At 34.2% G+C, this 20,046-nt stretch overlaps 2 protein-coding genes across 3 annotated transcripts in view; both read left to right on the top strand.

Annotated features, from left to right (window-relative positions):
* Positions 1 to 20,046, top strand: part of LOC144573209 (cysteine-rich repeat secretory protein 55-like) — a 55,753-nt gene that overhangs the window by 24,929 nt on the left and 10,778 nt on the right. The window contains exon 3 of one of the 2 annotated variants that reach the window (XM_078322924.1): positions 8,237 to 8,324. The exons of the other annotated variant lie outside the window; for it this stretch is intronic. The gene's annotated coding sequence lies outside the window, so the exon portion shown is untranslated. Of the gene's footprint in view, positions 1 to 8,236; positions 8,325 to 20,046 lie in introns of those variants that run through there. 2 annotated transcript variants of the gene reach the window in all.
* Positions 7,318 to 8,314, top strand: LOC144573211 (cysteine-rich repeat secretory protein 55-like). The gene is made up of 2 exons (XM_078322926.1): positions 7,318 to 7,628; positions 7,716 to 8,314. Exons 1-2 carry the CDS (start codon positions 7,341 to 7,343, stop codon positions 8,199 to 8,201), a joined length of 774 nt encoding a protein of 257 aa, XP_078179052.1. The 5' UTR covers positions 7,318 to 7,340; the 3' UTR covers positions 8,202 to 8,314.

Here is a 20,046-nt window from a genome sequence, read left to right as displayed (position 1 = left end):
TTGAGGGAGGCCACAACAGAGTGGATGCCAGAAGCAATAGATGCAATTCCTTTAGGGGCCGTTTGGTTCGTACTTTTAGACGGGGATTCCTTGGCATTCTAATTCCTTGGAAAGCGATGTCCGTGTTTGGCAAAATCAACGAGGAAATAACCATGGGAATCGGTGATTCCTGGCTATGCCGATGACCTGATTTGTGGCTATCGCGACAGCCGAAAAAAACGCGGAATTCTTCGATGCCCGCTCGATGGACATACAGCCCAACGCGCGATTTTTTCTTTTCTTTCGGTGAAACTCTTTTCCTCTTCTCCTTCTCAGTCTCTCTCCGAGACCTGGATGCATCCCAAGCTCGTCAATGGCGTCGATCTCCTGCGCCTTCTCTCCTTTCTCCACTCTATTTCAGCCACGTCGCCACCAGTCCGACGTCATCTCCGCCTTTCCTCTTCACCGCCTCCGTCCGCCTCAATCCATCGCCGATCTACCCAGTCCCTCCTCTGTCAGTAATAATTTTCTCAAATTGGGACCTGTATTGATTCGTGTTGGTGGCAAGGATGAAATTGAAAACTCCATTTCAAGGGTTGGTATCTCAGTTATATTTTTCTTAGAACTTATTTTTTGAGAGGATATGATATTGCCATAGAGGAGTTGCAGTACCAGGTTTCAGTACTGGTATGATCCCTGTACCAGTTTGAGGACATTTTATTTCGTTCAAGAAACAAGTTACTTGTACATGTATAGTTTGTCTTCTACACATAAATGCACTTATTCATCTATGCAAATATTGCCACCACAGAAACCTTACATGCTTTTGTTTCTCTCTGCTTGTATCTTGCATAACATGCCAACTCGGTCCTGAGTTTGCCTCAACCCTTGTAATTGTTATCTCAAAAGTTAGTAACATGCTTTCAAATTGAATAAATTAGAACTCCAAACAGGTCTACTTTCTATCTCTCCTCAAAATTAGAAAATCAGAGTGGTACAGTGTACGAAAAATGGCAGGGGAAAGGTTTAGGTTGGGTCTGATCATGGAGACCGATGCAGTAGTACTGTGACCAGGGGTACCAGTGTAAATTCACTTGGTTTGGTTTGGGTTGATACTGGTACGTACTGTACAAAGAGATTCTAGAAAAAGAGCATGCTTGTTTTGGCTACTGTCATACTGATATACCGGTTTAAAATTCAGATAGAGGGCCCACTTAACAGTTTACTAACAGCCGAATCAGCCTCAAGCGGGCCCACTTAACAGTTTACTAACAGCCAATAGCATCTCTAATATTGGTATGCAACCGGCTAGTAATCTGCCTTTTGATGGATTTGGGAATATCAGTGCTCAGGTAAATAGCAATTTCGTTTGGTTCCTTGTGCCAGTGACAACAATGAAGTTGGCTTTACACCAAATTTATTATTTTAAGGATTTCTTTTTAACTTGAGACTTTTCTTTATTAAGACTATCTTGTTTTCTTGTGCTTGTTCTGCCAAATACCTTTTGATTTTGATTTTCCTGAAATATTCTTATTTACAGTTCATGAGTTCATGTTTATGTTTTTGAAAAACTGATAGTACTTTGGCAGTGGTGGTTTTGAGGGGATTTATAGAGCTGTGCAATTCTGGCGAGTGTGATCTCTTTGGAGCAGGAGGCTTGATACTGTTTGATGTAAGTGATGTTATGGTCACTTACCACATAAACGATCAGGCAACTTCAAGCAATTCAACTGCCCCAATGGCTACTACAATGACTTGGCAACTCTACTGCACGAAACAAGAACATCGATGTTCATATACGTGTATTCTTTATGTGTGTTAATATTGTTGTCTTGTTCATAGTTCATTGCTTCATTTGAGGGACTTCAAAAAGTCATAATCATTTTTGTAACTAATAACATACAGTTTTTCAATTTTGATACATATCAACGGACCACCATCATCTTTGTTATTGGTACGGCTGTACTAGAGGATTTTATATTGTTCCTTGTATATGAATATCTTAGTTCACTTCTTATTCAGTATCAGAAGTTCAATTACAATATATATTTTTTTTCTATATTTAATTGTCCATGTTTGTCAAAATTTTGCCATTTCAGTCCGGAAACGCAAAAAAAAACTCAGGTTTTGTCCGAAATATTTATCTCACAGCTTGTCAGAAAAAGTACCAGTATAACAGCCCATGTAAACTTGAAAAGAGAGTTGCCAGAAAAATATGTGTAAATAATTGTCAAACCATTATAATGCTGTAGAAATATAGAACATACAATAGGTAGTCTAAAAAGACAAACATAGTTAATGTGACAGGCATGCCATCTCAAATATATTTTATTTAATTTATAATTTATCTTTAAACAATACATAAAAAATTTGGTAACTTAACGTTATTTAGTTAATAATTAATAAATAGTGAAGTTATGTCTATAGTCATTGGAATAGATGCGCGAACCAAACATGGGAATGACTCATTCCAAGGAATGTTGAAGCAATAGTCATATGCGAACCAAACATGGAAATGACACATGCCTTGGAATGACATTCCCTGGCATTACATTCTATGGAATCCTTCTATTCCCTGGAATGACCTATAGCGCCAACCAAACGCCCCCTTAGGGGTATGGAATCCACGTGACACCCAATTGGTGCTATTCCAGGGGGGAGAGCGATGAAACTCGATTTGAAGGAATATATAGGAGCAGTTTTATAGTACGTAGTAATAGTTAATGTTCTGAAAATATGACCTCTAACAAATAGTGAACGAATGATCTTTTGCTAGTGTAACAGCTTAATTATAGGTCTGACTTAATTATTTTGCGGTGTTAATTAGACAGTACGTATGTGCATGGGGTCTGACATAATTCTGATATGGGAGGGAATGTTGTATCATCCTCTTATACATATATATATAAGGGTGTGGTCAACAAACAAGGGTACTCGCTTTTGCAACTTAAGTTGCAGCTTAATGAAACAGGACTAATTATGTATTATTAAAATGTTAAAAATAAATAGGATTAGAGACTCATATTAGCCTCAGAGGACCATCTTTGGGTATAGTTCATCATAGGCTAAGTTAAGAAAATAAAGGGAGCAACTAAATTGGTATATTATAAAGTTACTCAACATTTTTCCTTTTATAGAAAGTTACCGTTTATTTTCCAACAGCCCTTTTTCTTCCTTTGGCTATATAATGTCCACTGTACAAACAAATCAATACAAGAAATATATTTATCTCATTTTCTCTACTGTCTCGTATTACTAAATATATCATAAAAAAAAAATAGAAACAGCCAAATAAGGAAAAAAAAAAAATAGAAACAGCCAAATAAGAAAAAAAAAATACATAATTTGGTTGGTGATCGATGCTTACACCCACTTTGTATTTGAGGAAACAGCATTAAATAATGTGACTAGCAAGTGGCAAGTCCACTAACTATATGTTTGGATGTAGCGAGAATAGTGCTGTTCTGATTCATTCAAATATACTCAGGAACAGCGAGAATAGCGCTGTTCTCGCTGTTCTCGCTGTTCTCGCTATTCCTACAAAAACATGGAATAGCAAACGTACTCTCTCAAATGTTCAATCGTTGTTCTCGTTATTCTAAATGTTCAATCCAAATAATATTCCGAATAGCTTTGAGTTAGCACTATTCTTAAATAGTAGCTATTCTAGCTATTATTAATCTACTATTCTCAACAGTAGCTATTCTAACTATTCCCTAGTGCATCCAAACATACCAGTTTTGCAAATCCATCTTGCTCGACTACACACAGACGATGATATATACCTAAGGCATAATAAATATATAGTGTTATTCGCTATGCATGTCCGCATCCTTTGACCCATGCAATGCAGTTGGTTTCTGATCGAGGTGGTCAATCCATATGAGCTCAAGTCATTTTCTAATTCCCCTCCTTGCATGTTCACAAGCATATACACAACAAGAATGTGACAGCATTCCCGAGAAATATTGTATGCCGACATTGATATTTGTTTGGGCTAAATTAAGTAAATGGACTCTTCTTGTTTTCCAATCGGGATGGTATTTATTTTTTCCCCACATGCATGCACCATTATTATGCAATTGTCGTGTATTGAATCTTTTTGTCGTGTATTATTATGCATAATAATGGTGTTTTAATCTTATATATGCATCTGCACGGCAATTAATTACTTTTATGTCGTGTATTTAATGGTGCTTTGCATTTACCATTATTATATATGCATCCGAATGATTACATAATAATGGTGCTTTGCATTTACGCTTTATGTCGTGTATTTAATTGGGCTAAAGTAAATGGACTCTTCTTGTCGTGCACATGCATATGTATGCATGTGGGGAAAAAAAATAAATACCATCCCGATTGGAAAACAAGAAGAGTCCATTTAATTTACTTTAGCCGGCCAAACAAATACCAACACGTACGCGTACATAAAGCGTAGAAAAAAAAACATCGTCGTTCAATTGGAACTTTAATCACTCAGATAATTTTAGCTTACATTCATTTTGTGATATATATATATATATATATATATTCGTTAATATTTGTCATATTATCATCACTGATGGCATAAATAAATTGTTTGATGAATTGTAGAAATGGTGTTCATATAGTGTGATTCAATTTGAAATTTATTTTGTCAACCATATAAAAGATGGTTAACTTCATTGTTTAATTTGTACCAAAATTGGATCCATATCTTATTTGAGTACTGGAGAAAAATGGAGAGAATGCAAAAAAATTTAAATTAACAAGTGAACAATGCACCATGGAAAATGGATGTATGATGTATATGCATCTGCACGACATAGCAGGGTTGATTGCTCTCATTAATATGGTAAATGCAAAGCACCATTATTATGCAATTCTCATTTGATATAAATGCCAATTGGCTTTTCATAAGGATGTCATTATTAACTAAAAACTCTTTAATCTTTTTTCTTTAATTTTTTTAAAAAAAATTGGTAGACATTTCACTGGGTAGTGTTCACTAATATTAAAGAGATAAGATATTTTCTTCAATATCTGAATGGCCGTCGGCCGGGCACTGAGCAAAGTGCAAACTAATTTTCAAGATATTTTCTTCGATATCTGAATGGCCGTCGGCCGGGCACTGAGCGACTAGTAGCCAATAGGCAGTAGCTGGAGAATAAGTCCAAAATTTGTTTAACACTTGGTTTTGAATTGGTTAAATAATTATACGTACGCCGCATGAAGAGTAGAAAAAATGTGCCGTATTATGTCTTGCTATAATTAATATATTGTGAGTAAATTAATTTTTTATGTGTCGTGATGTGTAGGTCGTATCGTGATTAAAATATCAAGAGATGGTCACGACATCCAAATGATTACATTACGTGAGTCACGTTGTACCCAAACGTGTCCTGATCAAATGTGACTTGCGTGATCATTTGATTATAGTTTAAGCTAGTTTATTGAAGATTCATCATTTGATCAAGATCTAACGATTCTAATTACACGTGACTTGCATGATCATGTGTCGTGCCGTGCTGTGATCAGATCTTTTGTGTGACGTGCCGTGCCAAATTTTCAAATATAATCACTATACGCGAATAGCCACAGCACGGAACATACGAGTCACGGCACGTAACCGACACGTACACGTATCGTGCCATTTTGTGACAGAATCAACTCCACCGTGCCATTTTTCCCACTCTGCATGCCGCATGTTTCTATATATACATTTCTAATTATTTCTAGCCAAACATTTCAGAGGCCGACAGCATAATTAACTCTTTCAAATCTCACTACATGTATAAAACACATCATCATTTAAGAACTAATCAGGAAGAAGCTTCTTTAGTTAAGTTTAAATCCGAACCGTCCGATTAGAATCTAGACTAATTTCGTTCCAATCTGTAACACAATAATATATCCTTTAACATTCGTATCAATATACGACGAACGAATCAAATTCACCGGTACCACAGTCCACAGGGCATATAGGTGATATGAATTCGTGCATATCCACGTATTAATAAAATTACGTTCTGCAAAGAAATATTCTTGAGCATTGACTTTGTCATGGAGAACTGTTCAACGATCAACTAAATCAATATTTAAGAATTAACTATGATTAAGGCAGGGCGAATGCAGAATTTTTACAAGAGTAGAGTAAGAAATTATTAAATCAGATTTAAATAGCTAATCAGGTTTAAACCCATTAGATAATTGAATATTAGATAAAACATAATAAGCATCAAGGCTATCTATTTAACTTGTTGGGGTTGGATTATGCTTTAAATTGTTGAGCTATCTAAAATATATTGGATTGTTGAATTATCTATTTAATTTGTTAGACTATTTAAAATATATTAGATTGTTGGACTCACATCACAGGTAAAGGGTATGATAGAATCATTATTCAGGATAGGGTAGAGGCCCAGAATCTAATTTGTGTACATTAATTTTGGATTTCGAGGGTCTGTAACAAGCTACATCGATCCGCCCCTAACTAGGGGTGTCAACGATATCTTTATAACCGTTTACTCGGCTCTAACTGTATTTGATAAGGCGAGCATGGATAAGATTTTTTCTCATTAGCTTATCGGATATGAATACGGGTAAGAAATATATTTAGTTAGCTTAGTGGGTAAGAATATGTGTAACTAATTAAGAGCTATTATGTATCCTTAGGTAATTAATAAATATAAAATTATATATGATATTTTTTTTTCAATTATACATTTAACTATATTATTATATTATTATAAATAGATTGATTTATATTACATTTCAATTTTTTTATTTAGTAATTTACGATAAAATTAATTTATCTAACATTTTATATAGCTTTTTAATTAATAAGTTATGAAAAAAATTATTTATACAATACTTTATCATTTCATTTAGTTAATAATTTCTAAATTTAAAAATAATGGGATAAAAAATATTAATGGGATGTAAAAATTATAATTTTTAATATTATTATTATGTGATATTAAGTACTTGATGTATATAGTTATTTGTTATATTTTTGGATTAAACTATATACTATCAATTTATTCTTTAAATTTTGTTATTTATTTCGTTATTCGTTATCTTAATGGATAAAAGTAGGTTATGAGTAAGTTAATATTTGATAAATAAAGATAGAGTATATATGAGTAAAATTAATTTAAAATGAACATAGGTATATATAAAAATGTCATACATCCGACCCGTACCGAAATTTTTCTGTTCCTCCCTCACGTGATATTGTTCTCAACTAAATTAATTATACTAGTGGTCAAGAAAAAAAAAGCAATGCTACAGTATACCTTGCTCACCACTTAATTAGTCCACTTCATATTTGTTATATAATGAAGAAACAAAACATACACTTCGCAAGACAGGAAACAATGGCACTTGTACTAAAACTATTTTTCTTCTCTCTTTTGCTCCCCTTGAGCTACTGTGCAGATCCTATAGCACATTACTGTGCCCAGAACGACACAAGTAATCAAACTCAAATCAACATAAACACAGTGATATCAGACCTAACAACCCGTGCCTCTGGTGGCGGCTTCGCAGTCACTTCCTTTGGCAATGGAAACGACACAATTTACGGTCTTGCACAATGCAGAGGTGATGTCAGTGCAAGTGACTGCTCGGCTTGCCTTGCTAGCGCTGCTCAGCAGTTACCCGTGGTTTGTTTCTTTACAAACTTATCTAAGAAGTTTAATTTTTAATACAAGTGAATATGATTAATTGTGTTGACGGTAATTAAAATACAGGCATGCCCGAACCAAGCCGATGCAAGGCTGTGGTATGACTACTGCTTCATGCGTTACGATAACGTTAACTTTGTAGGGCAGTCCGATACCGACTTCGTCACCATTCTATACAATCTCCAAAACGCCACAGATCCTAATGCATTTGACAATGCTGTCATCAAGCTGGTGAACAAAGCAAAATCACATGCAGTTTACGCCGGCAGAGGCAGTTTGGGACGTAAAAAAACCAATTTCACAGAATACATGGACATCTACGCTCTGGCGCAGTGCACAAGGGATCTCCAACCATTGGATTGTGCTCAGTGCCTATCGTCAACCCTCCAGTACTTCCCGATTTATTGCTCGCATAGGCAAGGGTGCCAGGTGCTGTATAGTAGTTGCATGGTGCGATACGAAATATATCCATTCTACTTTCCTCTTGATGCCAACGCTAAAAATTCTGGGGTAGACAAATTATACACTAAGGCTATACTGCCTCCTCATTAGTGCTAATTTGTCTGCTGTTCAATCTAGTTTTGTCTAGTAATTATAATAAAAGGGTTGCTTTATAGTGAAGATCTTTGATGGTCCACTGTATGTATGTTTGTATGTGTGTTGTGTGTTGTGTGTTGTGTGTATGTGTGTATGTGTGTATGTGTGTTGTGTGTATGTATGTATTGCTGGTAATTGACAATGTTTCTTGAATTGCTATCCATTAAAAATATAAGGTTTTTATTTTAATATAATATGCGATAAAAGTTGTTACACCAATAATTAGCCGAAATTTTTTAGTTAGTATTTAGAAAAGGAGAAAATTTTCCAGTGTGTCGATGCAAACTTTTAAAATAACCCATTTCTCCATAAAATCACCATAATATTTAATATCTCTACAAAAAATTAACTTTTTTTTTGTTATATCTATTATCTAATTATATCAAAAATTAAATTGTCCAATATACTCTTTAGAATTAAAGGAAGATGTGTATTAATTAATTCTTCTTGTTTCGTTATCCCCTTATCATCACTACTATAATTTTCAGTAATGGCAACAAAACTAAATGGTATCAGCAAGCGTAGGAAGCGTAGGAAGGATCGATCCTTGCAATAGTAATGGCAACGGGACTCAATGGTATACACTGTCCCTTGAATCACAAAGTATACCATTTTTCTTAAGCATGAAGTTGATGATGGTTTTTAATGATTGGACTTGTCAAAGTGAAATAATTTAATTTCTTAATTTCTTGTATAACTTGCAAAAATCCGGTTAATAAACTAATGTTTTAAATCACATTATGAAAAAAAACAAAGAAATCAGAATAGAGGTGTGTTTTTATAATATCCCCTCAGGTATTGCATCATGCAAAACATAAGGAACAGCTCAGATTTATTTCCAGCTGGGTCAAAAGAAAAACAATGCTGTTATATAGTTATATAAAGGGGTCCGCTTTGAGATTTGTGCCAAGTTAATTAAAGAACGAACGGACTTTAATAATTCTACCCTTAGGTGGGGATGCGGATTCTCTCTTTGGCATATATACTATGAATAGATTAGGAATGTAAAGAGTAAATTGATGCCTCCCAAAGTTTTAAATTTTAGCGTAACCAATTTCACAAGGTAATGGTAAAATTAGGCTAAATTTTTATTAGAAACTTAAGATAGATCTAGTTTGAATGTGAGAGAGAGAGGCAAAGGGGAGGTGCACGGTTGGTTAGAAAAAATATAATAGGACTGTTGGTCATTCAAAAGTCGAGAATTTGGTTTCCTTTCATGATTTTGCAGCTTATGCGAAGATTTAAAAAAAAAACAGAAAAAGAGAGGTAAGAGGACGATGAAACAAGAATTAATGCACGTACATCTCTCTTTAAGTTAAAATGTATAATGGGCAATTTAATTTTTAAAATAATTAAATAAAAAATAAAAATAATTAAATAGAATGGAATAAAAGAGAGAAAATAAATTGTTTGTGGGGATATTGGATATTATGTTGATTTTTGAGGGAAATTGATTATTTTATAGGTTTGTATGGGCATACCAGAATTTTTTTCCTAAACAAATAAATAAATTTCAATGTTAGCGACACATTGGTAAAAATTCCAATGTTGGCCGGTTTGCGAACACACATTGTCTGCGTGTCCCTCTTAAAGGCTATGTAAACAATGTTGTCTTCCTACTAACGCTGGAACTTTTATCAATGTGTTGTCAACTTTAAATTTTTATCTCTAATACTAATTGTTCCATCCCTCAGGAGTTGCATAGCGCAGACGATATGTCTGTCTTCCGGCTAACTTGGGAATTTTTACCTATGTAAATTTTTATTTTTTTTAACTGCTAACTAAAAAAAATGGAAATATTAGAAGCTCTGAAAATAATTTGCGCTAGTGATCAAGGGTGGATCCAAAAGGCACAATGATTAATTGGCAAGTGTCTACTCCTGAATTCTGAAAAAGAAAATAATTAGGCTCAATAGTATTTTACATTTGTGCCTATTTCTGATTGAGAATAAGACTTACTCCTGAATTTAGTTTTTTTTTGAGAGAAATGAGGAGGTCTAGCCTCCGGATTCCATTAATCGGGATACAAGTAGTGTCAATTTTAAAAAAGGGAGATGACATAAAAGTAAAAAAGTTTTTTTTTTTTTAAAGTAAGTAAAGAAAAGAAGAAAAAAGACAATAAAGATTAATACGACAATTATGAGATATTTAATTATCTCATATTTTAGGTCTACATCATTGTAGCGCCCCCTGAACCGGAAACCAACTTCTGTACTCCATTCTTATCTCTTGTGCAATAACCTGGAAGAATTTAGTTTACTACCAAGCAAAAAGAAAAAGAAAAAATCTAGCAACCCAGTAAAATAAAATAAAAGGACACCCCAACAAAGAAGAATGAAAAACGCAGTCACTGTGCTGAATTAGGTGAACCAAGTAGCACGTTGAACTGGTCGGTGCGTGATTCCTTTTGTTTTCTTATCGCCTCCACGCAACACAACCTAAATTTGATCGCGAGTGAATCTTTATGTAATCTGAACCAAGTAGCACGTAGGTTCTGTGCCATGACGGGTAGGGCACAACCCTCGGCCTCTTTGGCTGAGTTTCAAAACGACTATGTCTGTTTCTCGGATGGGTCTTGGATGGACGGGTGGAACGGGGGAATTAGAGTGGTGGTGTGGTTTAAAGAAGAATTGATTTTATACAAATCAAAAGCTGTTAAGGGCTGCTGCCCTTTGCAAATTGAAGCTTTGGCACTTAAAGAGGCTGTTCTGATTGTTACTGGTTTGGGGATTGATGCATGTTCTTTCCACTCTGATTGCTTGGAGCTAGTTACAATTTGCTCAAGTAGGCAACCACCATTGAATGCGGACTGGCGTGCTTTTGATAAAATTTTGGAAGTTTGGCAATTGATGCAGGAAAATAAGTTGTTTAATTGTGTTCATGTTCAAAGAAGCCAAAATGATATGGCGGATAACTTAGCGAAAAAAGGGAGGATTTATGGATGGGATTATGTGGGACACACCTTTTCTTATTTTAAACTTTAAGATATTTGAAATAGAAGGGTAGATATCAGATCAAATTCTAGTTTTTTTCTTTATTTCTGATGTGGGGATCGATTAGCCAATTAGGATTAATTTGGTAATTGACCAAGGACTTTAAGAACTTTAATTTGATATTTTGATCATTTTTGGTAATATATTAATTTGGTCAAGGACTTCAATTTGATAATTTGGTCATCTTTTATTTAGGTAATTTGATAACTCGCCTTGACCTTTAATTCTACATTTTAGAGTATTAAAAATGAACAAGTACTTTAAGAAGACATCTAATTCTCTAATTTGTTCAACTTTTACATTTTAGAGTATTAAAAATGAACAAGTACTTTAAAAAGACATCTAATTCTCTAATTTGTTCAACTTTACAAAGAACAAGACAAATCTAGTCTCATTTAGGCTCCAATCCCTCTCATGAGGTTATTAGTGCCAAACAAGACCCTACTTCTGATCTTGGTCTAAGGTCACTTACCCTACTTCGGTTTGTTTGCAGGCCTGGCTGGATATTACTATATTTGTTGTTTTAATTATATATATGTAAAAGAATATTATTTATTACAACTTTTAATATTTTAAACTAAATTAATTTTTACTCTTGTCGGCATTTTGTACATCTAATCAAAATCCTGAATCCACCTCTACTGATGATGTTTACAGCCACATTGAATTGGAGCAAGCTGTAGTGTACCTGTGTACGTCAGTAATGTGATTAGCAGGTGGCGAGTCCACTATTATGAAGTTTTGCAAATCCATCTTGCTTACACCCACAGACGGCGATATATATATACCTAAGCCATAATAAATATGTAGTGATTTCGATCGCTATGTCCGCATCCTTTGACCCATGCAATTGGTTTCTGAGGTGGTCAATATTCCATACGTGCGCAAGTCACTTTGTGAATAGAAAAAGCATATTTATGAGGTACTTTCTCGCGAAAAGTACTGTCGTCAATCAAAAAAGCACATTTATGACGGTACTCCGTCGCAAAACGTCACTTTTTACCCTCACAAATACTGTCTTATTTTTGTTATTATATATATATATAGAGAGAGAGGGTCCGGCTAATTTGCTGCCGGCAGCATTTTAGCCGGAGGTGCTGCTCCTCTTTTTTTTATTTTTTGATGTCCAAACAACAAATCCAAACTGTTAGATATTTAATCTATATTATAATCTACTTGGAGACCAAATTTTACATTTTTTGGAATTTTTTTACTATTTATTAAGCTGGTTTGAAAACCGCTGATTTCAATGCTGCAGAAATTTACTGAAAACAACGGTTTTCAAACCAGCATAATAAATAGTAAAAAAATTCCAAAAAATATAAAATTTAGTCTCCAAGTAGATTATAATATAGATTAAACATCTAATGGTTTGGATTTGTTATTTGGACATCAAAAAATAAAAAAAAGGGAGTAGCACCTCCGGCTAAAATGCTGCCGGCAGCAAATTAGCCGGACCCTATATATATATATATATATATATATATATATATATATATATATATATATATATATAGAGTACGGCTAACGCGCTTCCTCTAGCATATGGGCCGAAATGCTTCCGGTGGAAATTTGAAATTTCAAAATTCAAAAAGTCGATCTGAACCGTTCATCTTCTTCTCCATATTAATATCTGCTTGGAGACCAAATTTTACATTTTTCTGAAATTGTTTACTATTTATTAAGCCATTTTGAAAATCGCTGATCCAACGGTAGCTTCTGATTTTTACTGTTTGGTAAGCCACCGTTGGATCAACAATTTTCAAAGTGGCTTAATAAATAGTAAAAAATTTCAGAAAAATGTAAAATTTGGTCTCCAAGCAGATATTAATATGGAGAAGAAGATGAACGGTTCAGATCGACTTTTTGGATTTTGAAATTTCAATTTTCCACCGGAAGCATTTCGGCCCATATGCTAGAGGAAGCGCGTTAGCCGTACTCTATATATATATATATATATTAGTCGAGGGATTGTGAAAAAATAACTATGAATTAGTTTTGTAATTCTCCTCTCGAGCTCTTTCTTGAGGATGAAACGTCTTCTTATTTCCAAAATCGATGCCGCCACCCAGAGGAATGCGCAGTCAAGAGGCACTAAATCAAATCGGACCGAGACAGTCACCACTCAGCCGAGAAGGCACTGAATCAAATCGAACCGGAAACTGAATCAACCGGTCCAAGACAGTCACCACTCAGAGAGGTGGAAGAAGAAGAAGAAGAAGAAGAAGAAGAAGAAGAAGAAGAAGAAGAAGAAGAAGAAGAAGACGAAGAAGAAGAGAAGAGGAAGGAGACATCTTTTTGCAATCTCGTCATCAGTAACAGCCATAAAAACACGTACCTTATTTATATATATAGATAGTAGCTAGAGATTACATATATATGAGATGAGCGAATTCACAGCCTCCCATTCAAACCCGGTAAGTTGAGACAAGAGAGTAGCTAACGATCTGAAGCAGTGACCAGATCCATTAAATAAAAGCACTGCTCAAATGGACCATGACGGATAGGAGAAGGGAGGACGGAGCTGCTACTACTTCTTCGACTCTCATTATTGCACCAAGATTCAAATTGCATTCCTTATGATCATAGACTCGGTGTACTAAGCTACAGGAAGTAAATTAAATGGTGCGTGTTGGAATCGTACTATTTTGGCCTTTCATTTCACAGTTTCAATCTTACACATGCTTATACCTACCATGAGGAGAAAGGAGTAGGTCCAATGGCCATTAGATCTACTTTTATGTCTAATGGACTTTGTAACTATCCGATTTGCTTTAAAATATGTATATACAAAAACTGATCTGAGACTGTGCTAATATTAAAGCGTAGCACACAAATCTTAAAGCTGATAGGACATTCTTCGAGTCCATCAAACCTAAAGTGGATCAATGGACATTGAACCTACTCTCTGCAGTGTACCAAGAGAACGAAACTCCGAGGCCCACCAGCTAATTGCAACTTGGCATACGGATGCTTGTAACACTATTTTGGTTTTTTTCTTATTTCTTTTATATAATACTAGTGACATATCTATATATATACTTTTTCTTTTACTTTTTGTAATGTTTTTTCTTCTTATAAGCTAAAGTTTGAAATCTTAATTAAAAAAACCTAGGGGTTTGTTTGTCAAAGAAAAATACCAACACATAAAGTATAGAAATAAAAAAAAAAAAATCATTCAATATAATTGGAACTTCAATCACTCTGATAATTTTAGCTTAAATTCATTGATATATTCAGTTAATATTTTTCATATTTATTATCATACCGCTATAATAGCCTACATAAAATGTTTGAATTGCAGAAATGTTGTTCATATTGTGTGATTCAATTTTATTTCAATTTGAAATTTATTTTTTTAACCATAAAAGATGGTTAATCTCATTGTTTAATTAATACCAAATTTGAATCCATATATTTTTTAAAGTACTGCAGAAAATGGATCGAATGTGAAAAAAATAAAGAAGTGGATTAAGGCACCATGAAAAAAAAATAGCATATATAGAGGATTGATGTGCTTATTAACCCCGAAAGATATCCAAATTCGGATCTTTCCATATATTTTATTAATGATTATCAATATATATTTTAAATTCAATGCATCATAATTACGGGTTAATAATTGCCAGCTGACCTTTTCAAAAAACATGTCATCACTAATTAACTAAAAACGCTTTAATATTTTTGCTTTTATTTTATGAAATATGTTGGAAGACATTTCACCGACTAGCTAGCCTTCAAAATATTAAAGAGATTATAAGGGCGACAATGCAAAGTGCAAACTAATTTTGAAGATTTTTTTTTTCGATATCTGAGCTGGCATTGATGATTTAACTATTAGTAACCAGTAGCTGTAGAAAAAGCCCAAAATTTGGTTCAAGGCTTGGGTTTTGAATTCCTAGCCAAACTTTTATATGCATTCCTAGCCGAACTTTTCAAATGCCGACAGAATAATTTCTTAAATCTCGTTATGTACGTTCACTTCATCATTTACCGAATTTTTTATTAATAAAAAATTAATTAAATAAATATTGATAATGGAGAATGAATCTGAGTTTTTTCGAGATATAGAGAAAACGTGATAGTGTATAACATCCACTGGACATTATAGACTACCACAGCCTGATTAGCCGTAAACTAATTACCGCACTTATTAATTAACTAAAAAAAAAATTTACTAGACGTGATAGAGTATCATGTCTAGACAGAATTTGGGAAACCAATGCATTTGTCCACATGAAAATTCAAATTGGGCCTTGGACGTGATTGTTACTCACGTCCAGTAATTTTTTTTTAGTTAATTACTAAGTGCGGTAATTAATTTACGGCTAATCAGGCCGTGGTAGTCTATAATATCCAAATAACGTTATACACTATCACGTTTTCCCAATATCTCAAAAAAACTCAGATTCGTTCTTCATTATCAATATTTATTTAATTAATTTTCTATTAATAAAAATTTCGGCATCATTTAAGAAGCAATTCTTTAATTAATATGTGCAGACATTGTTAAGAATTATTTTACCTTATTGAAAAAAATTAATTCACCGGAAACTTAGGGCTTAAGGTGATATGAATTCGTGGTAGTCAGACTTTTAAACCATAAAGGTCAATTATATAAAATTTGTATGCTACTAATGGAGGTCAATTTTACCGTATCTATAACATTTTACTCGAAACTATATAGAAAATTGTGTACAAGTACAAAAAATTGGAAAATAAATGAGGGTCAATTGACCCCTAGGGAAATAAATCTGCTGTTATTCCAATAGAATAATATAGGATTATGTTATTCTGATCTCAACCGTTCAACGTTTTTCATATGCAAATCTTAACATAAATTTTGTTTTCATACACGAATCTTAAAAAATTTGAATGGTTGGAATCGAAATAATAGAATCCTGTTATTCCATTGGAAAAGCAGAATATTTATTTGCCATAGCTTGAACATGCCTCCGCCTCAACCCAGTACCCACATGTATTAATAAAATTGCGTTCTGCAAAGAAACATTCTAGAGCATTGACTTTGTGCAGCACTGTTCAACAATCAATTAATTCAATAATCTAGAACTTTGACTTGATCTCTAATATGTCAACCCAAAATTTCCACATGAGCCTCCGTCGATCGCGTGATATTTTTCTCAACAAAAATTCATTAGTGGTCGAGAAAAACGGATCTGTGTCCTCCCAGGTACCTGACTCAATACAATGTGGCTCAGATTTACTATCAGCTGGTCAGGATTCGAGATGACAGACGGGCAGGATTATTTGTACTTTGAGATGCGTGCTAATTTATTTTCGGACCACACACACTTAATTAGTCCACTTCATATTTGTTATATAATGGGGGTAACAAATATTATTCTATGTACGAATAAAACAATGGCACTTGTACTACTAAAACTTTTTTTCTTCTCTCTTTTGCTCCACTTGAGCTACTGTGCAGATCCTATAGCACGTTACTCTGCCCAGAACTTCACAAGTAATGAAACTCAAACCTTACGATTCAACTAATTCTTATTTGATTCAATGGATTTCTGATTTAATTAAATATTTTCTGATTCATTACATCTGCATGTAGGAGATTAGAAGATGCACTGTCGGCATAAACTTTGATCAGGGACCAGTCGTTGTTGCAAAAAGACATGTTTTTGCTCTCAGTGAGGGTCAATCATGTTCTAATGAAAGTGCTTGTCGAAAGCCTCCTTGCATTTGCATGCGCATGCACCTCTGGAACCAGTTAGTACCCTTTTTCCTCATGCCTTTAATTTCGTCTCGTCTCCTTATTCTCTCTTATTTAGTACACACACACAAACACACTGCCCCACGAGCCCATCTCAAGCTGCCAAACCAAACCAACCAAACCCATTTGCCATGACGCATCTTTTCTCTCTTTTTCTTTTTCTTTTATTTTATTTATCTTATTTTTTAGCAAACGAGTAGTAAGCGAGGTGACTTGTGCACACTGCACAGCGTGTAAGAAGTGCATGATTAGCGTCTGCACAAACCTACAAAAGGATGTTCAAAAGATTCAACAAAAGCCGAGCCAAAAGATGGGATGAAAGTAATAGAGATGGAAAAAAGAATCGTACTTTTGCAATTATATTACATGTGGTGGGTAATCGCACAAACGTCGCAAAACTATATATGTACAATACAATAAAGTTAAGTAAATAACTAAAATTATGACTTTTATTAAACAATTAATTGATAAGGGATAGATAGTCTCAATGCAATAACATGTAATACATAGAATATATTCTCTTGAGATTGCTACTATTAAAATAATTGCCAAATCAACGAAAAAATAAAATTTGATCAATTTAGTGTCTGAATTCACAATGATAAATATTTCATTCAGTGCTCGTGAAATTTTATTTTAGCTAAAAGTAAAATATCATAGCAAAACCCATTATGTAGAATGAATGGAGGCAATTGATTTCTATTAATTTTAAAATTTCATTTATATTTATGTATGATTTTCTATATAATTCAAAATAAAATATCATAAGTACTGTAAAATTGATTAATTCTCACTTTTAGTATAATTTTTTTATATAATTAATTTGTATAGTATGAAAGTCTTGCTCCGCTCCACTAACAATCATTTTTGGTAAAAAAAAAGTACGTTGTGCATGTGACTAGAAAATTTTTAAGCACAGCTTTGTTCCTAAACTGGACAAAATTTTAAAATGTCGCAATATTTTATACCAATGTAATTCCGTAAAATTTTAAATTATAATAACTAGCATAACTGAGAAGTATAACATCTTACCTCTACCTGTACCGGTACCGGTTGTAGGCATGGTTTTCCTCCGAGATGCCGTCGGAGTTGAAATCCAATGGCCCAAGTTGGGAATCAGTCTTGTAAAGGTCAAATTAATAAATTATTTACTAAATATTCTCATTAACGTGATTACACTTTTCATTTGTTTAACCATGTACGTAATCGGTTCTTGCAGGAATGAATGGTAGGTGTAGATGGACGACGATTACCGCTGGTCACCGTGGAAGTGTTGTAACAGCTTGGAGATGAAAGAGCTCCATGAGGAATATCTTCGCCCCCCCCCCCCCCCCCCCCCCCCCCCCCCCCGAATCAAATGGAGATAGTTGGATATTCCATATCAGGCGGAAGCAGACTAGGATTAAGGGTTTCCTAATCTCATTGGGGTTTAGGGAACTGAGGGATTTCATGACTTGGAGGCCGCTGGACTTGTCTATTAATACACCAATTAATAATCTGATATACATGATAAATTCCTAGGACACTACTACAAAATAAGATATTGCACACGGACATAAATGGAGGAGCTACACGGATTTCCTGCCGTGTACGCTGTGAGGGTGTAGAAATCCTTAAATAAATACACACGGATATTTACCCGTGTGCAATTATAAGATAGCTACACGGATTATTACATAAACAACCGTACACGATTGATTGGCAGTGTCGCTCTCCATATAACCGAGCTACACGGACTTTCAGTTAAATATCCGTGTAGCTCTCTTATATTATTATTTTATAACTCTTCATACACGGACTTTAAGTTAAATATCTGTGTAGCATTATTTTTTTTCCAATTTATTTCTTTTTCTTTTGCCGAGATGAGAATTCGGCACCAAGAAAATCAATTTTTTTTTCTTTTTTCTTGTGCCAAGATGAGAATTCGGCACAAGAATCAATTTTTTTTCTTGTGCCGAGATGAAAAATCAATTTTTTTTATTGTGCCGAAATGAGAATTGGGCACCAAAGAAAATCATTTTTTTTTCTTTTTCCTCGTGCCAAGATGAGAATTCGACGAGAATTCGGCACCAAGAATCATTTTTTTTTCTTCCTTGTGCCGAGATGATAATTCGGCACCAAAGAAAATCATTTTTTTTTAGTGTTTGTGCCGAGAAAAACATTTTTTTGCCTGCCGAGATATATTCATTTTTTTCCACTCCTGCCGCTCTTAGAAGTAAGTTGTTCGCTATTCCTATTCAAAAGTACCACTGACAGGAAGGTATGGACACTCGAAGCCAGCGGCGACAGGAAGGTATGGACACTCGAAGCCAGCGGGCAAGACCAACTTCACTATCTCTTTCTCCGAAGCAAGAAAATCCACACCGCAGATGAAAGATGAAGTTGAAGCTACTTTGACTTTGGTTCGGCAATAAGTCAAAAAACCTGAAGAACTATTACAAATTATATATTTATTTTTAACTAAAAAACAGTTTGTGCTAATATGAGAATTCGGCACAAAAAAAAAAAGAAATATATATATACATGACTAACCTTACCAAGAAAACCTTAGCAAGATAGAGAGGACAGGTACAAATTAACTTTAAAGATCTCAGATCTGACCTCTTTGTGCGCAAAAATCAAACCAACAGAGAGAGAGAGTATTAATTGATCAAAACGGCGCTGAAAGGAGAAGACATTTTATATAACCAAAACCCTAAAATAACTTTTCTATACGGCTCTTTATTAAACGTCCGTGTAGCTCTCTCAAGGCTTTCTATACTGTTATTTAAACCAAATAAAACCGTGTACAATTTCTACCTTTATACACGGCTCTTTATTAAACGTCTCTATAGCTCTTATAAGCTTTCTACACTGTTATTTAAATAAATATCCGTGTACAATTCCTAACTTTCTTCATGGTTCTTTAATTAAATATCCGTGTAGCTCTCTTAAGGCTTTCTACATTGTTATTTAAACAATAAGCCGTGTACATTTCCTAATAAACGTCCGTGTAGCTCTCTCATGGCTTTCTATACTGATTCTTTAATAAATATCCGTGTAGAGATCCCACAAATATTTTGGG

This window comes from Carex rostrata, chromosome 21, assembly GCF_964058835.1.
Source record: "Carex rostrata chromosome 21, lpCarRost1.2, whole genome shotgun sequence".
NCBI lineage: Eukaryota > Viridiplantae > Streptophyta > Magnoliopsida > Poales > Cyperaceae > Carex > Carex rostrata.
The sequence above is the reverse complement of the archived record's forward strand: the minus strand, read 5'-3'. Positions and strand labels throughout refer to the sequence as shown.

What these genes read in the sequence shown, in the direction of transcription:
- LOC144573211 (XM_078322926.1), top strand. Translation starts at nt 7,341, where the DNA reads ATGGCACTTGTACTAAAACTATTTTTCTTCTCTCTTTTGCTCCCCTTG. An exon ending in CTGCTCAGCAGTTACCCGTG is followed by an intron (nt 7,629 to 7,715) that starts GTTTGTTTCTTT and finishes ATTAAAATACAG; the next exon opens with GCATGCCCGAACCAAGCCGA.